Source organism: Patagioenas fasciata, chromosome 25, assembly GCF_037038585.1.
Source record: "Patagioenas fasciata isolate bPatFas1 chromosome 25, bPatFas1.hap1, whole genome shotgun sequence".
In the NCBI taxonomy this organism is placed as follows: Eukaryota; Metazoa; Chordata; class Aves; order Columbiformes; family Columbidae; genus Patagioenas; species Patagioenas fasciata.
The window spans coordinates 5,012,694-5,030,396 of NC_092544.1; the positions used below are offsets into that span (position 1 = coordinate 5,012,694).

Sequence of the window (17,703 nt, forward strand, 5' to 3'; positions counted from 1 at the left end):
CTGCTTTAGGAAGTTTTATCCTGCTCAGGAGGATTCCTGGCTCCCTGTTTTGCCATTATGGATGACTTACAGAAGCTTAGTTAGTTTTGTGGGCTTTTAATTTTTTCTGTGGAGTTCTGAGCCCCTTTCCGAGCCCCGGGGGGCGTTCGCGGAGTGGCTCGCTGGGTATCTTGGAATGGGGGCAAATCGTGCCGTGTATCATCTTTAATTAAATGTACATCAGCTCCAGCAGGAAAAGGAGGTTGCTGCTTTTTTAGGTGCTTACAAAGTGTGAAATTTATGTACCTGGCACCTTTACAAATCTTTGGCCTTTACACGTTAATATTGTACATCAACACTAATGCTGGAATTCAAAACAATGAAGAGGGGACTGTTTCTTGGGTCCTGTCACCGTTTCAGGAGGTGCTGCTCTCCCGATGGTGATGTTGTTGGGTTGTTCACTCCACGAGCTCTTGCTGGCTCTGTCAGGGTCTGTCTGAGAACGTCACGTTGATCGTTCTGCGGGGGGTTCTTCACGATCCCTTCCTGATAAATGTTCTTACGTCACTAAATTTTTCCTGACGATGTTCCCATACTCACACTTTTAACAGCAGAAAGTGTCAAATCACTGATTTCTCTACCTGTAAGCAGCAAAATACCTGGTCTTCCATTTCTATTGCTGCTGTTCCAGCTTAATTATGTATTTCCTGGTTTCTTGTTCCCTTTCTGAAGATTGTATTTGCTGCATTTTGGGGGAGGCCGCTGCGCTAACTTGAGCTCAGCGATGTGTTTTACAGCGTCTCTGTGAGCATCCCGGCTGCTCCTCGTGCCCTAGGTGAGAACTTCTCTGCGGAATCCGCAGTTTCCCCAGGGAGGCTCTGTCAGGATCGCAGCGAAACTCAACCGCGATCGCTCTTGTGTGCAGGAGCAGTGAAGTGCCGTCCTTTGTCTCTGGGTGTAATAGAGGAATAGTCATCCTCAGTATAAATCTGTTTCTCCTAGGAGATGCCTGATTCTCTTCTACTTAGGAGAAGAATTCTTCCCAGCGAGTCTTACCCGGTTTATTTGGTGTTTTGCCTTTTGAGGTTTGGGTTCTGTGTCTCTAGGGGTCACATTTCCAGCTATTAATTACCTTCTGCTTAGATGTGGAATGTGCTGATAGGGGGTAGCAAAGAGGGTGTTAGGACACCCATTTGGGGTTGGATTGCTGATCAGTTCTGCGCAAAGTTCTACGGACTTCAGGGTTTCTTGGGAGGAATTTTATATCTTGTTAGGAAACATGCAACAGATTGTTCTGTTGCCTCAGTCTCTGTTTTATGGGCTGCATGAAGGAGTTGATGGCCATTTCCTGATGGCTTTGAGATGGATGAGGACTTCTAGGTCGGTGCCAGAAGCCATTTATAAGCAGGACTGATTTGATAGCAGTATAGACTGGCTTGCGTTTGCTTTTCACTGGACCTTCCAGGCTTTCTCCAGTGAAGTTTTCCTCTCTGTGGAAAGCAAAGCTTTTGCAAGAAGTGATGTTTTCAGTGGTGCTTCCACAGGAAAGATCCTGCGTGGGGAGGGACTGGAGGAAGGATTTGGAGGTCCTGGAATGGCGACGTTACCTTTGGGTTTTTGTTGCAGCAAATATGTGATGAAGCAAAACTGGGGCAGCTTGGACAGAGGTTCCAGAATTCTCGCTCAGAATGGCCTTAGTTTGGTTTGGTCAGTGTGCTTGTTTTGGTCAATGTGCTGCGAGGCCTGAGGGAGAAACCCCGTCCCGTTCGTGGGCAACTTGGTTTTGTCTTGTGGGGAGAGTGGGAATTGTTTCAATCTCAGTATTTTGCGCTATTGGAAAACCGTTCTGCTCATTCAGCTTCATTTTTCGCGTTGATTCATCTCTGACTTCAGGTCTGAAAAGTGTCTTGTCAGTGGCAGGAGGAATAGAACCAACCAAAACCAAATTCCTGATCCGTATTTAACGTCTCAATGTGCGTTCTGGTCTCGGATCTCTGCAGGATTGATTTAGCAAGATAAAGTTTTGTGGAGAGGGGTGAGAAATGAGGCTGCAGGGTTTGGCTTGTGTGCAGGAACCCGGCCCTGAGTACACGGAGCGTTGCTTTGGTCACCTCTCCCTCTCTGGGGTTCAGTAGCTTCTGAATTTGGACGCTGTGGAGGTTTTCGGGGAAGCACCGTTTGGATTCTCCATTCTTCCCAGGTGGTCGTTGCAGCTTGTGCTTGGCAGACACTTGAATAAAGTTGAGCTCTGTCAGCTGCGTCCCCTGACCTGGAAATAATCAACGCAACAGGCTGAACCGCGGCAAAAACCTCTGTCAAAGCCGCCGTGGATGGGGAGGGAGATGCAGCCCAGGAAATGAATGTTTTCTTAAAAATTCTTTGAGCTCAAAATGAATCATTTTGACCGTTTCTTTTGGAGGAGGAGAAAAGAACCTTTTAGAGTTGAATTTGCTGGTTACTTCAGGCCTTTTTAAGTTATTTTCCATGTGGGACTTCCTTCTTCTGGTTGGTTAGTATTTGGCCTTTTGAGTTTAAGAGAGGGATTAGTGCAGATGCGTTTCAAAGCAGGGCGGTTGTGCTGGGTGCCCGGGCAGCACACTGGATGTGCAGATAAACACCCCAGGAGCACAACACCCAAAACACGCTATAGAGAGATGGGAGTGTTCTAGGGCAATGCCCATATGAAGGCTCCTATCCCAAGTTATGGCAATACAGGGAGTTGGAAGTGTTGTTTTCCTGATCAAGGCTCCTCCGCCTGAGCTTTTCCCCAAGCGTAGGGGAAAGGGACCTGGGGGTCCTGGGGACAGCAGGGTGACCATGAGCCAGCACTGGGCCCTTGTGGCCAGGAAGCCAATGGTACCTGGGGTGGGTTAGAAGGGGGTGGTCAGTAGGTCAGAGAGGTTCTCCTGCCCCTCTGCTCTGCCCTGGGGAGACCACACCTGGAATATTGTGTCCAGTTGTGGCCCCTCAGTTCCAGAAGGACAGGGAACTGCTGGAGAGAGTCCAGCGCAGCCACCAAGATGCTGAAGGGAGTGGAGCATCTCCCGTGTGAGGAAAGGCTGAGGGAGCTGGGGCTCTGGAGCTGGACAAGAGGAGACTGAGGGGGGACCTCATTAATGTTTACAGATATCTAAAGGGGGAGTGTCAGGAGGATGGAGCCAGGCTCTTCTGGGTGACAACCAGTGACAGGACAAGGGGCAATGGGTGCAAACTGGAACACAGGAGGTTCCACTTAAAGATGAGAAGAAACTTCTTCCTGGTGAGGGTGTCAGAGCCTGGCCCAGGCTGCCCAGGGAGGTTGTGGAGTCTCCTTCTCTGCAGACATTCAAACCCACCTGGACCCCTTCCTGTGGAACCTCAGCTGGGTGTTCCTGCTCCATGGGGGATTGCACTGGATGAGCTTTCCAGGTCCCTTCTTGTCCCTGTAATTTGGTGATTCCGTCCCCACACCGCGCTGTGTGGAGGTTCCACCACCAGTCAGCGTCGTTTCTGAGCCGCTGCTGTTGGGAGCCGCTGGTGCGGCTCTGCTCGGTGCCGGGCTCGTTTCCTGTTTCTATTCTGGTCGCGAGCGGCTCAGCTCTGCTTCCTGCCCGCACGCCTCGCACAGATTCCCCGAACCCCCCGCCTTGCGTTTTATTAGGAACAATTTCGCTCACGGACCCAAGCGAAAGAGGAGAGAGTGACCCCGCGGGGAGGCGGGCGAGAGGGCTGGGATCTCATTCTCTCAGGCCAGGCCGGAGCGAGCAGGCGGGTCAGTGTTAAATCAGGAAATTGCTGTAGGATGACCAGTTTCTGCTCTTGGATCCCGAACAATAGTCTGTGCTCTGCCGCACGCACCCCCAGCGCTGCCGCGGATGGAACGCGGAGCTGCCCCTCGGTGTCTGCCGAACCGCGCTGTGACGTGACCTCGCTGCGAAACGCACTTTCTGTAAAACAGAAATGGGCTTTTTGCTTCCTCTTTGCTGCTGACTCGGTGTCATTGGAGACTCTTTAAAGTGTGCGGAAGCCTCTTGTCAGTCTGACGTGGGACGGAGCAGCCTCGTCCTCCTCCCTTTCCATCAAACCACCCCACCTGATGTCGCACGCTCTGACCTCCTCTGCTGCGCGGAGCGGTCGCGGGGATAAATGAAGGTGTTTAATGCTGGCCCGCAGCCCCACGCGCGTTTTAAATGCTGCCACACCTGAGCTCTCGCTTTACAGGCATCGTTTTCCTGCTGGCGTCCTTTGGGCGTGCTGGATGGACTCGTCTCGGAGACGTGCGCGGTCGGAAACGCCACCGACAAAACTCTTTCCGCATGGCGCTGAAATGTGGGGCATGGCAGGGGCCAGGGCTGCGCTGCACCAGCACCTCGGGGATACGAGGTGATTTCACACCAGTCCTGATAATTGGAGGAGGAGCTGCAGAATTGGTTTTAATTACAATTTTGAATCAGGTCTTACCCAGGAGAGTAGTAACCTCTATTTACCAAACCAAACAAACAGCAAGTTGAACTTCCTCAAGTGCCATCTCCAGGAATGGGCTGCTCTGGCACCCTGGCCCTGCAGGTAGCGCCGGGCGCACGTCACCATGTGCCTGAGCCAGGTTTCCATGGTTCTGTCGCCTCTTCCCGTGCGCGCTCGCCGCTCTGAGCCAGGGCAGAGTTTCCGTGGTTCTTTCCAGTCGTCTGTCCGGTTTCTCTGTCCCACGGTACCCGGGTCCAGCATTGCAGACGGTTCCTGGTGGACGTGGTGTCTCCAGAGGTGCCCCAGCCAGTGTTGGGCGTCAGCGCGGCCCCTCGTGTCCTCACAGCTCCCGGGGGCTTTGGGAAGGAGCTGCTGGATTTCAGCTGTCTCTGCAGAGCTTTTTCCAGCAGATTCATCAGCCTTGCAAATACCTGATGCCTTAGAAATCTCTCCTACGATCTTCTTGCCTTCTACGTTTTTAGGAATTGATTCTGTCACTCTTAATTGTTTCAAGGAGGCCAATAATACTAAAAGCTGTGAATTGTCTTAAAATCCAAAGCATTGGCCTGAACTTTTAAAATGTTTTAATTGTTTCAAACTCCTGCCTTTGCCACATTTCTTCACCCCCCCGAACTCGTGTGTTAGCACCATTGCATGCTGAGGGACTGAATGCTTCGGAGTCTAAATGGAACACATTGAAGGCTGGAAAACACCATCCCGAGGGAGCTGGAAGATCCTCCCGGCCGGCGACAGGAGGGACAACTAACGCTAATGGAGCGATTTATATGATCTGGGGTTGCTCTTCAGACTGAAGCAGAGCGCTGGAAAACCTCTAGAAGATGAAGAAAGCTCTTTATTTAAAGGGTTTATGGTCAGTCGTGTGAGACCGGGACCGGGTTCTCACCTTCCCAGGGTGGGATCGGCCCTGCTGATGGATGTGATTGACGTGTAGGTCTCTTTACCCACACATCCCAAACACCCTCCAAAACATCAGCGTTGCCAAGAGCATCCTCAGGTGCTGCTGCACTGCTGCTCATTGTGCTGCTGCTCGTCCTCCACACATTCTTCCCGCAATTTGTTTTAGGGCCAGCGTGTGGCTGGAGATGTTGTCCCTCAGTGTGACAGCGCTGCTGGGTGGCGCCTCGATGTCAACCCAGGTGACACGACTCAGAATGCTTTGTGTTGTATCAACATTTAGATAAACCTGGCCGTGCTTTTTAGAGGCCGAGCGGCTTTCAAAGGGTTAAATGGAAACTGGAGAGTTTTGCTGCTGCGTTTCCCAGGGTCCTCGAAAGAGCTTCGGTGGGAACGCTGCCCTTCCAGGCCAGGGCTTTTCCCTTCAGCGACATCTTGTTCTGTGGATGAATCACATCACTCCTTCCATACTTGGTGCTGCAACTACAGCCTTCGAATCCCTCCAAAGACTGAGAATATGAAATCTGTGTTTGCTCAGTGGTCGGAGAGGGGAGAAAAACCCCTTTGCCCCCCAGTCTCCTTTTTTGTTAATTTTATTTGGAGGGGGAAGGTCCAAGGGGGTGGCACAGGGGTAGGAGCAGTAGATGTGATTAAAGCTCCTGCCGAGTGGATCTGTGGGAGTGGAGTATCGACCTCTGAAAAATCAATGGCTGCTGCGGTAGCAGCGCAGGCTGTTCCGCACGCTCTCCCGTTGCAGGAATGTAGTAAAGCCAGCGGCGCTTCCGGCTGCCGTCCTCTCTTTATTTTGTACCTGCTTTCAGCCGAACAACCGGACTCCCCTCGACTCACCAAGGTGGATTAGAACCGCAGCTTATTTTTGCAACCGGAGTGAAATTCCTGGTGAGGCAGCGAGCCCCTCCTCCCGCGGCTCCTTCCAACGCTCCTTTCCTGCAGTGCAGCTACAGCTCCTACCAGCTCCTCTACAGCCAGACGGCAAGAACGAGCTTTTCAGCTGCTTTTTGAGCGAGGAAACTGCACGAATCTCTCTGGCACATTCTGGTCCCCATCTTAGGTTTGCTGTTGTCAGCGCTGATGCCCGAGAGGAGCTTCAGGAAGGGAATATGGATTCCACGTAGCAGAGGCTGACGCCGAGATGGTGTTGCCTTGCTGATACTTGTTTCAGTGGGCAGGTGGTTTTCCCTTGAAGTAGGAGAGGTCTAGCACCCATTTCCTTTACCGAAGGGCTGCTTGGGTGAGTAAGCGGCACTTCAGAGGTCCCGAATGTCCTTACGCTCAGTCTTGTAACCAGGATCCTCGGTTTTCCTCCACGAGGTTTTGCTGCAGAACCCGAGACCCGTCCCATTTCTGGTTGCTCACGTGTGGTCCTCGCTCAGATCAGAGGTTGAGCCTCCAGGGACGTATCCGAGGGGCCAAACACTGTGATTTCATTGCATCATTAAACCCCTTTGTTCCTTCCGCTGGCTGATCTTGTCCCATTTGAAGGGAGATAGAAGAGGCGAGGCCGTGAACTTAAAAAGCTTTAATGAAACATAGAAGCGTATTGTGCAGCTCACGCCAGCGTGACACTGATCTCCTTTCTGGGCATCCCCTGGCTTTGGTGCCAGGAGAAAGGGATCTTGCCCTGTTAAACTAAAACCAGACTTTGCAGTGTCTCAGAGGTAAGAGCCACGCAGCATTGGGGGAAAGCTCTATATGGTCAAGAAGAAACCAGCTCGTGTTGCTAGGCTTTGGTTTTATTTGTCTTTAATCATCTTGGGTAGCCTGGGAATGTGGATGAACATGTTTCTCACACATAAGTGAATCAATAACAGGTAAAATGGCATCTTAAATATATTTATTTTTGGGGTTTTTTTACCCAACTCCTCCCAAAGTGCGAGAGGGTGCAGAGCACACGGGAACAGAGCGTGAACAGGATCTTCCGCTCGCTTTACATTCCAGAAATGGTCGAGGCGTGGAGGCAGGTTTTATTGGAGAGACATCCCGCACCCATCCTGCGTCCATTGTCTCATCCAGCCCCTCCGTGCACCACAAACGATGCTCGTCTGAAAGGTGCTTTTGGTGCTGTAAAGGTTGACTTGATGTCACCCGCACAATAACCGATGGTGGAAGAGCAGAGGGAGATGGATGGTGGTTCTTCCTGGGACAACCTGTGTGTTCTGGGGATGGGACAGGACCTGCAAAGCTACGTTGCCTTTGGAACAGCGCATTTTCAACTGAATTTCTACTGTAGCTTGTGGTGCTCAGCTCCAGCTTCTGATTTCTCCAGGGGAAGCACTTCTGTAAGCCTGGTGTAAATGGAGCATGGTCAGGTCTCCAGACCACATTGTGAAGCAGCAGACGCAAGATTCCATGGTCTGTAGCGCAGGAGGAGGAACGAGCCTCTCAGTTTCCCCAGAACAGCAGGGGGATCCTGGTTTGCCCATCAGCCTCGTAAGTTTTGCGATAGAGTGACCAAGGTGTAGAAATAAAGGGGAAGGGAAGGACAAGCTTGCGATCTTTAAGCCTTGAATGACCAAAGAAGAAACTGCAGAGAAACTGGAATTCTACTAGAGAGCAGCTGTTTCAGTTAGAAGCAGTGGAGAGGCTTTTTCCCTTTCAGAAAGAACTGGGGAATAAATGCAGCCGTTGTTCTCTTGCTCGTAGCATCTTTACGCACACAGCTGCCCTTATGGCATTTATAAGCTCCACCACACGCCCGTCTCCAGGTCGTAATTTCCTCGAGCGCTGTCTGGTGATGTGGCAGAGCCACGATCCCCGTGCTCTCTGTGCACATCCACACCAAGGATGGGCCGGGCCCCACGGGGACACCCATTTGCGTTCTGGCCGGTCCTCCCGCTCTTCCAGCTTTGAATCTTCCCTCCTCTGGGATTTCCTTACCTTGATCTTAAAGTATTTCTCGTCGTTTCATCTCGGTGTTTGTTTAACAAACGAGCGCTGTATCAGATACAGCGAAATGGTGGCTCCTCTTTTCATCTCAAAGAAACCTTTGGTGTTTGCAGCGTGAACTAACCGGCTCCCGGTCCTGCCGGGACTTGCAACCTTTTCCCTGCCGGAGATGAACTCCCCTGACCCCCCGTCGGGTACCAGATCGTGCGGTTTCAGGTTTGTTGTGCTGTGACGAGAAGGCACAAGCGGCCGAATCCTGGTTTGCCGGCAGCACCGACAACCGCGCTGGCACCGGGCAGCCCAACGCAGCTGGAACGGTTATGGTGGCAGGGTCCCCGTGGGCTTCCCGCTATCGGGTCACATCCCAAAATAACACCGGGCAGTATTTCAAGTGAAGAAAAGCCCGGCTTTGGGGCTGCAGCCAGCCGGGAGTGTGAGATTCTGTGTGAAATAGTTGGAATCCCTCCAGCGTGGTTTTTTTTTTGATCTGCATGGCAGATGAGCAATAAAATGCATTAAAAAAAACACATTGGAAACACGTGAGGAAATTCTCCAGCCCCTGACGTTTCCGTGGAGCTGGCAGAGTCAGCGCTGCCGGAGGAGGGGATGGGGGAGCCCTGTGTTCCAGGTCGTGTCCCGATGCTCGTGGGAGGCAAAACCACCCCCCCGGCCCCTCCTCTTGGGCTCCATCCAGAACGCACCAGAGCTCCATTAGTCAATGAGCTTCTCTTTATTTTTATTAAAGGCATCTCCGCTCCCTCCATCCTTCAAAACAGAGAGAGACTGAGATTTTTTCTTTCCCCTTAGTTTTTGGGATGCAAAATCCGAGCTGGACGGTGTCCTGTAGGTTTAGTTAACAAACCAACACTGTGCCTGGATGGTTGGCATCCCGAGGAAATAACTCGGTAGGTGGAAAACAGCTCCTTACCCAAGAGCTGCTGGCGCTTTGGTGTTTGGTCCCTGCTTCTCTCTTCCCCTTGCAGGAGTTTTGCTCTTGAGAAACCTCGTCCTGCTGAGGAACAGCCTCAGAAAACACTGCTTATTGTCGCATTTCATACAACTTACAGACCTTTCGAGGTGAAAATCACTTTATGAGTGACTTGATTTTTATGGTCCTGTTCCAGTTCGCATCCAGCACCTGAGAAAGGTTGATGCGTGGTTCGCTTTTCACTCACTTCAGCTGATGATGTGAGATGATGCGCAGGGCTCGGAGGCGGTTTTTCCGCCGTGAGCTCCGCCATGGTATGTTAGCAATGCAGAGGGGCCCTCGCTCGCATGTCGAAAGCAACCCCGTATTAACCCGCCTAATTAAAACGGAATGTTTTTAAATGACTTGCAGCGCTTCGGTTCAGCTTTGATGCATCGGCAAGGTCGAAGACATCAGCTTTAAAGATCTTTATCTAGTTACTTAAGGAGTTAATTTTCAAACAGTTTTTAACGTTGCTTCGTTTTCTGTCTTGCAGATATTTGGTGCCTGACGTTACCAACCCGTAACCTCTTAGTTTGCCCCGTTCGTGTATGAATGGCGCTTGTACCATGTAGCAGTGACCTCAAAACCTGGAGGCAAAACCTCCTGTTTTACCTATGGGAGAAGCCTGTTGCTTGTACCGATAACAGAAGGAAGTTTTCACATCTTGCTCCATACCTGTCCTTCCGTGCTGCTATTTTGTGCATTTATAATGCATTTTATTTTTCCTTAAAGCCTAAAAATCTCCCCTTTAAGCAGCTGTAGGTTCTGCCCCACTGGTGTGAAGGTTTAACCGCTCTGAGCTCATGGTGCTGGGGATTGAAAGCCGCGCAGGGTTTTGGCCTCCAGCTCCATTTCAATGATAGGAAACCCCCGTTCGGATGCAGCTGGTGATCCAGACTAAAAGAACCGTAATGTACTTAAGGGAAATAGCAGCATTTCCAGCCAATTTTAGAGCGGACTGAATTGACTTCTGGACATTCTGATCCCTTCGCTGACTTAGGGGATCGAGTGTGTCTTGTAGCGGTGGCTGAAATGAGTGAGTCCTGGGGAGGAGCGCTCTGCTGTTGTTTGTGTTGGTTGATCCTTTTTAATGCACAATTTTGGAAATACCGTCTCCTTCCTCCCACTTGAGATGATTTCCACAGGAGGAACGTGGGTTTGTCAAAGTCATCCTGGGGCAAAAAACCCACGTAGCAGCATAAAGGAGCAAGGTGTTACAATAGGAAGGTAGCGAAAATGGCGAGAGCTCTTAGATGCTATTTTTAGGCTTTTTCTGCCGTTTTTTGAAATAAAACAAAGCTGTGCTGTTTTTTTTCTCAGGAAGGTTATACTCCAGCAGTAATCAATGCACCGATGGGGCCGCTGTGCGGGAGATGCTCTCAGACAGGAGCGGTAATGGACAGGGAGGACGGACACGCCATGCACTGAGTCGTCCCACCAAGCGGCTGGTGTTTCCAGCTCAAATTGGGCGTTTGCCAGCATTTGTTAGAAGCGTTTTGATCAAATTCTGCTCTTAAATAGATCACATTGCCCTGGTGCAGCCACCAACCGAGTGTCAGGCCCAGCTCGCCCCTTTAGTCCTTCTGAACGTCACTGTCCATCCAACAAGCGTGAGGAGGTTGTGGGGATCTCCTGATCTTTTATTCTTCTATAACCCCAGTTTTTGTGTCCTGGGGTGGGGTAACGTGCTGTTCTCCAGCTTAGATGCTGGGATGTGCCATCAGAACCTTTTCTCACATTACCTACCAGACAGGAGTTGTTTAAGTGTTGTCGAAGCTCTTAAGTTGCTAAGTTTGCGCTACCCTGTGTCCGAGGTCCTCCCGCACCGCACAGAGCTGGGAACACGTTACCAAACTGCTGCTAAACGAGCCATTTTCCCCTCAGCGTGAACGAGACCAGGGCGTCCAAGTTATTCATCGGTTGGCTCGGCCTTTCCGCGCGGTGTTTTAAACGGGGCTGGCTCCGTTCACACCGCTCAGCTGGATTCTGCGCACAGGGAGTTGGTCCGAAACACCTTTGGGGCTCAGTTTGGACACTCCGAGCCAGGTTTGGTCGCTCGGAAAGACTCAAAAAGGAGGGATGAAGCCCTGGTGAGCGTTGCTCTGACATTGCGCGATCCTTCGCATCTCTGGCAGAGATTGTACAAGTTACAACTTCCCAGCTTTCTGCTCAAAGTGCCACCGCTCACCCTCCCTTGGACTGTTACTCATTTACTCGGGGCCAAGCCTGAATAATTGATGCACCTGATTATCAAGCAGCTCGTGCAGTTGTGAATGTTGGATCTGCTCATCGTCTTCTTGGAAGCGTCCCCAGTTTTCAGGCTTGCCAGCTGGTTTTTGGTGCCGTTGCTTTGCAGTCGCTACTGTGGCAATTGGAGGTTTCAGCTTTTCGTGCTTTTCATGTTTTCCAGGGTGTTTTCCGGCCTTGCCTTCAAGAAAAGCTGAACTTCGCAGGCCGATATTGCAGCTGCTAATTTTTGCTATCTTTGAAGAAAGGGAAGAGGGAACCCTGAAGAGTATTTTATGGTTTTCTTTGAAATCTCTGTTTAGTTTGTTTTTATCCATCTCCAGTGAGTCGTTTCCCAGCTCGTATGAGGTTTATGAATTAATTATGGCAAGGCAGGAGTTTTGTCTTTCAGAGGCTGAGCCGCGTTTCTCTTCCAAGCCGCGATCGCATGGACCATCGTCTCCTCTGTTTGCAGTTTTACGGGTGTTGTTGATGTTGTTCTTTAAGTCCTCGCCTCTAAACTGAATTAAAAGCAGCAAGTAGGAGAATTAACCCGTTGTTTGGACCATCAGCAAGCGCTGAGCAAACCAGCTGGGGAACTCTTGGGTTCAGAGACAGGCAGTGGGATAAGACACATTTGGCAGCTCCCTCAGCCTGCAACATCCTTCGTTCCTGACAATAACTTGAACCGAGGTCATTGATTCCTATTTGTAGCGCGCCTGAGGGAGAAACACGCTCTTCTTTAGTGGCGTGTGAGAGAACGGCCCCGTGTCTTTTTATCCTTGCCTGATGTGTTTCTCTGTGTATTGCAGGACCTGTCTGGTTCAATAGATGATCTCCCCATGGGTACAGAAGGAGCCCTGAGTCCCGGAGTGAGCACGTCAGGGATTTCCAGCAGTCAAGGAGAGCAGAGTAACCCAGCTCAGTCTCCTTTCTCTCCACATACCTCTCCTCACCTGCCAGGCATCAGAGGACCCTCCCCATCCCCAGTTGGATCTCCCGCGAGCGTTGCTCAGTCCCGCTCTGGTCCGCTCTCCCCGGCCGCGGTTCCAGGTAACGCTGCTCGCGTCCACCCCTCGCTGGGGCTGCAGCTGGAGGGGGAATTAGAATGGCCATGGGGAGGAATTGGCCAGCGCTGTGTGGTTATTGAGGTCTTGTGAGCTCATTTGTTTCCTTTAAAACGTCTGTAACTTTTCAAGGGTGGGTGGGACGGCTGGTAAACCAGCGAGTGTCATTTTGTTAATGTGACTGATCTTGCTTTTGTTTTTCTTTGCTGTGGTTAAACGTGGTCTTCTCAAGTTGTTTGTAGTTCTGGTGTTTAATACTCTTGTATCCTGGGGTTTGTGGTCTGCAATTTTGGTGATTAACCGCTTTCCTTTTTGTGGTTTTAGGCAATCAGATGCCGCCCCGACCGCCCAGCGGCCAGTCGGACAGTATCATGCATCCTTCCATGAACCAGTCGAGCATAGCGCAAGATCGAGGTGCGTGACACGAGTTAGAACAGTCAATTGCAAAGCTAGATGCGTCGGTAAAAATTACCTGGCCTGATTACACGATTTCTGTGGCAAAATAGCATTTAAAAGCTGCCCCAGGTTTATAAGCTGCAAGTGTTCAGGCACCTTCCAGTCAATTCAGCTATTGCTGGTTGTTTAGCCTCTTAGTGTTCCATCCAAGCGAGTGGTTTGGCTTGTAAGATGTTTTCTCTGGCTTTTGACACACTTCCCTGTGAATGTTGCTTGCCCAAGGCCCATGACCTCAAGCTTCAAAACGAGGGGTGCTCGCAACGATATCGCGTGCCTTTTCCACCTAGGAGAATAAGGTTGGTGTGGGTGAAAATGGATGTAGAGTTTCAGCTCTCAGAGCTGAAGGAATATAGTTTTCACCCTGAGAAAACAAAAGCCAACAAGAAGCTCCTAGGGTTGGTACTGTCTGCTGCTGTGACACCCAGTTTTGGTTTGTTTTTCTGGTTAAAACAGGAAATTGGATCTGTTATCTTAGCAGATAACGCAGGCTCCTTAATAGCAACCGCTGTAAAATCTGGGCTGTTGCTGGAAGGATTTTGTTGGTGGATCTGGGGGGTTGTTCTTACCCAAGAACACGTCTTCAGTGGCACCCCTGAATACTTTGCACTAATAATTGTCTTCTCCGCTCACTGGGCGACCAGGTTACATGCAAAGGAACCCCCAGATGCCCCAGTACAGCTCCCCCCAGCCCGGCTCAGCCTTATCTCCCCGCCAGTCATCCGGAGGACAGATGCACGCCGGGATGGGGCCGTACCAGCAGAACTCCATGGGCAGCTACGGCCCCCAGGGTGGGCAGTACGGACCTCAAGGTGAGTTCACCGCTGTGGGAACTGAGCTCAGCAAATACACGAGGGCTCTTTCTGTTGTAACATCTTGTCGTTGAGAACTGGTTTTATTTTTCCCCTCTGAGTGTCGGGATAATACAAACCAGTGTGCTGGTTATGAGCTGGAAGGAGCTGTGCTCTGTTCATGTTGAGATCCGTTAAATATGTGGCTTTCAGGGCTAATTACAAATGTAGGATCCTTCCTCATTTAAAAATATGTAGGTTATGTATCCACTGTAATAGAGAAAGGTCAGTTCTCCTTGGAGAGGAAGGAAACGTTTTAGAAAGGGTTAAATGAGATTTCTACCTCCTATCCTGGACCGTTTAGCTCACTCTGCTCAGCTGAGGTTTGGGAGAGTTTCAGACAGCTTTTGAATCGATGTTTTTACTTGGCTACGTCAAAACACATTTTATGTGGCTTATATCCAAGTTCTTTGACTTTTTGTTGAGGTGTTAACACTCCCCCTCATCTCTGTTAGTGATCTTTAAATATTTGCTGATAGAAGATTTTTATGGTGATTCATAAACTAGTTGAACGATGTTGTATTCCCCTCTTGTGTTTTATCTCCTCAGGAGGTTATCCAAGGCAGCCAAATTACAACGCGATGTCCAATGCCAACTACCCCAGCCCAGGAATGGGGGGCAGCATGAACCCCATGGGTGCCGGGAGCCAGATGCACGGGCAGAGCGGCGTGCCACCCTACAGCGGCCTTCCTCCCGGGAGGATGAGCCACGGCGCCATGGGGAACAGACCCTACGGCCCCAACATGGCCAACATGCCCCCGCAGGTGGGGTCGGGGATGTGTCCCCCCCCGGGCGGCATGAACCGCAAAGCACAAGAAGCGGCTGCTGCCGCCATGCACGCGGCTGCCAACTCCATCCAGAACAGGTGAGGAGGGAGATTTGCCTTTGGTAAAGGTCCCCGTATCAGAGCTGGGTGTCAAAGCTGTTTATCCTTCCACTCTACTCTGCCCTGGGGAGACCACACCTGGAATATTGTGTCCAGTTGTGGCCCCTCAGTTCCAGAAGGACAGGGAACTGCTGGAGAGAGTCCAGCGCAGCCACCAAGATGCTGAAGGGAGTGGAGCATCTCCCGTGGGAGGAAAGGCTGAGGGAGCTGGGGCTCTGGAGCTGGAGAAGAGGAGACTGAGGGGGGACTCATTCATGTTTACAGATATATAAAGGGGGAGTGTCAGGAGGATGGAGCCAGGCTCTTCTGGGTGACACCCAGTGACAGGACAAGGGGCAATGGGTGCAAACTGGAACACAGGAGGTTCCACTGAAAGATGGGAAGAAACTTGTTGGGGGTGAGGGTGTCAGAGCCTGGCCCAGGCTGCCCAGGGAGGTTGTGGAGTCTCCTTCTGTGCAGACATTCAAACCCGCCTGGACCCCTTCCTGTGGAACCTCAGCTGGGTGTTCCTGCTCCATGGGGGATTGCACTGGGTGAGCTTTCCAGGTCCCTTCCAACCCCTGACATTCTGGGATTCTGTGACCCAGTGTTGGGTTAATACTGAACACGCACATCACTGAAAATGTGCCATTTTGGGGGGCTTTTTCATCCATCTTCAGTGTGAAAAAAGACAGCGTAAAGCTTAGACAAGCAGTGTGTTGGAATACATCATCAGTGACGTGCTTAGGGAATTTTTAATATTCATAGGTGAAATCTGTTGAACTCTGAGATCCCTTCAGTTGTTTTCATGTTGCGGTCTTTGTTACATGGGTGATTTAAAAGACGCGGCGTGTGTGGTAAAGCCCATAAATCTGCCAGACAGCCGTCCAGCTGCGTTTGTCTGAACCACGGCACTGCTCGTCCAGCGTAATGAACTTCTTCCTTTTACGGCCTCGATGAGCAGCTGTGGGAACGGGAGCTGGAATTCAGCACTGAGCTTTGCAACTGTTTGCTGTTGTTGAGTTTTTGGTTTTTTACTTGAATGTTTCAGAGTAGGTGCATGTGGCTCCCCTCAGTGCAGCGAGAGCCACCAACTTGCTTATAAATCGGGTTCCCCCAGTAAAGCTGTTAGATACAGATGTTGTCTGGCTGGGCATTGTGCTCTTTATCCTGATTTAAGGGCCATCTCTGCAATGCGCTGTCTGATGGTACCTGTGACTGCCAAGAGGTCAACTTCCCAACGCAAATAAATCATAGAATCGTTCTATGAATAAAGACACCAAAGCTTGTCCCTTTGAGGAACGCGTTTGAGCCGCAGTTGCGTATGAGGTTTTCTGATACATGTAAAATAATGTCGCTTGTACAGGTAACAAAAAGGAAAGACAGATCATTAAAGGTGGCTGCAGCACTGCCCTGTTCGTCTATACAAATAATGCATTCTCCCTTAAATACACAGGGCTGCAGCATTTGCAGATCATTCTTGTAAAGGTGACTTAACTGAAAGGAAGTTCAGTTTGGGGATGTAATAGAACGAGATGAAGGGTGGAAACGCTCAGAACTGAAGTCTCTCTTTCAAAATGGTTTGCATCCCCTTTGCTTTTGAGAACGAGACTTTGGCGTGAGTGTAGCTGAGCTTTAAAGAGCATCTGATCTTTGGTCTTCTGCTGGAAAAGTGAGCTGGAGAAAGTCACCTTATTCCTTTTGTAGGAGGTTTCTTGTAGCAAACCTGCTTTATTAGAGGACAAGATCTCAATCTTTAGTATCTGGAGTAAGCGTCTGTTTCTTCCTTGCCTTCTCTAGGCCTCCTGGTTATCCCAACATGAACCAAGGGGGAATGATGGGCACTGGACCTCCATACGGACAGGGAATTAACAGTATGGCTGGGATGATAAACCCCCAGGGCCCACCCTATCCCATGGGTGGGAATATGGCGAACAACTCTGCAGGTAAGGCAGGGCTGACTCTGGGGCATTTCATGGATTTTTCAACCCATAATGATGAAATTGGCCTTAAAAACCTGTTTTTAACTTCCTAGGGATGGCAGCAAGCCCCGAAATGATGGGACTTGCGGATGTCAAACTAACACCTGCGACTAAAATGAACAATAAGGCAGATGGGACGCCAAAAGCAGAATCCAAGTCAAAGGTAAAATGTAGCAGCAGCTGGTTTTGTGGTACCTGTGTCAAACAACACTTGCCTGGCATTGATTTGAGCCAACTGGAGGTCTAATATAAAGCTGTTCTCAACGTTTAACAGCAGAACTTTGAACTCTTACCTGGCTGCTTTTTTGAAAGCACCGTGGATGTGACCGAGCTGGTTTTGTGCTGCTCAGTCCTGATATCTCTTTCTTTCTCCCAGAAGTCCAGCTCCTCTACTACGACCAATGAGAAGATCACCAAACTCTACGAGCTGGGCGGGGAGCCCGAGAGGAAGATCTGGGTAGATCGTTACCTGGCCTTCACCGAAGAGAAGGCCATGGGCATGACCAACCTGCCGGCCGTGGGCAGGAAACCCTTGGACCTTTACCGACTCTACGTCTCCGTGAAGGAGATCGGAGGATTGACTCAGGTGGGTGTCGGGGTGTTTGTGTTCAGAGCTGCTCACAGTCACAAGTCAATAGGCGATTCAATTCAGAGTTAGATTTGTAGCTAGAGGTAAGCTGCGCCTTTCCATTTAGCTGTGTTTCTTTTTTAAAAGAACACTTATAAACCCCAGCAGCCTTTAAGCGAGCCAGACATCTGCTCTCCCGTTGTCTGGTTGAGAACAGTCTGTGGTGAGGTTCGAGTCCTTTTTCTCCCTGTTTTGTCCAGTGCAAAGATGAGTGACACTGTCTTTGTCCTCACATCTGGCTGTCGACTGACCTCGTGGTTCATTTGCTTTGCAATCTGTCTCCAGTTTTTGGGTTGGAACGCAGTTATATCTGATCAGCTTAGCCCTTCTCGCATCCTTTCTTCGGCTGAGAAGCGTTGATTTCTCCCCAGAAAACTTCTTGGAGGGAGAAGTAGCTGGAATTTGGAGTTCAGAGCC

At 50.4% G+C, this 17,703-nt stretch overlaps 1 protein-coding gene across 2 annotated transcripts in view; it reads left to right on the forward strand.

Moving 5' to 3' along the window:
- The window catches only part of ARID1A (AT-rich interaction domain 1A), a 54,155-nt gene that overhangs the window by 26,480 nt on the left and 9,972 nt on the right, over positions 1-17,703 (forward strand). Inside the window, exons 5-11 of one of the 2 annotated variants that reach the window (XM_071799170.1) lie at positions 12,253-12,493; positions 12,832-12,921; positions 13,605-13,772; positions 14,361-14,676; positions 16,477-16,622; positions 16,712-16,821; positions 17,038-17,244. In XM_071799170.1, the coding sequence (XP_071655271.1) occupies positions 12,253-12,493; positions 12,832-12,921; positions 13,605-13,772; positions 14,361-14,676; positions 16,477-16,622; positions 16,712-16,821; positions 17,038-17,244 (1,278 nt within the window). Of the gene's footprint in view, positions 1-12,252; positions 12,494-12,831; positions 12,922-13,604; positions 13,773-14,360; positions 14,677-16,476; positions 16,623-16,711; positions 16,822-17,034; positions 17,245-17,703 lie in introns of both variants that reach the window. The other variant, XM_065857448.2, reaches the window with a different exon arrangement.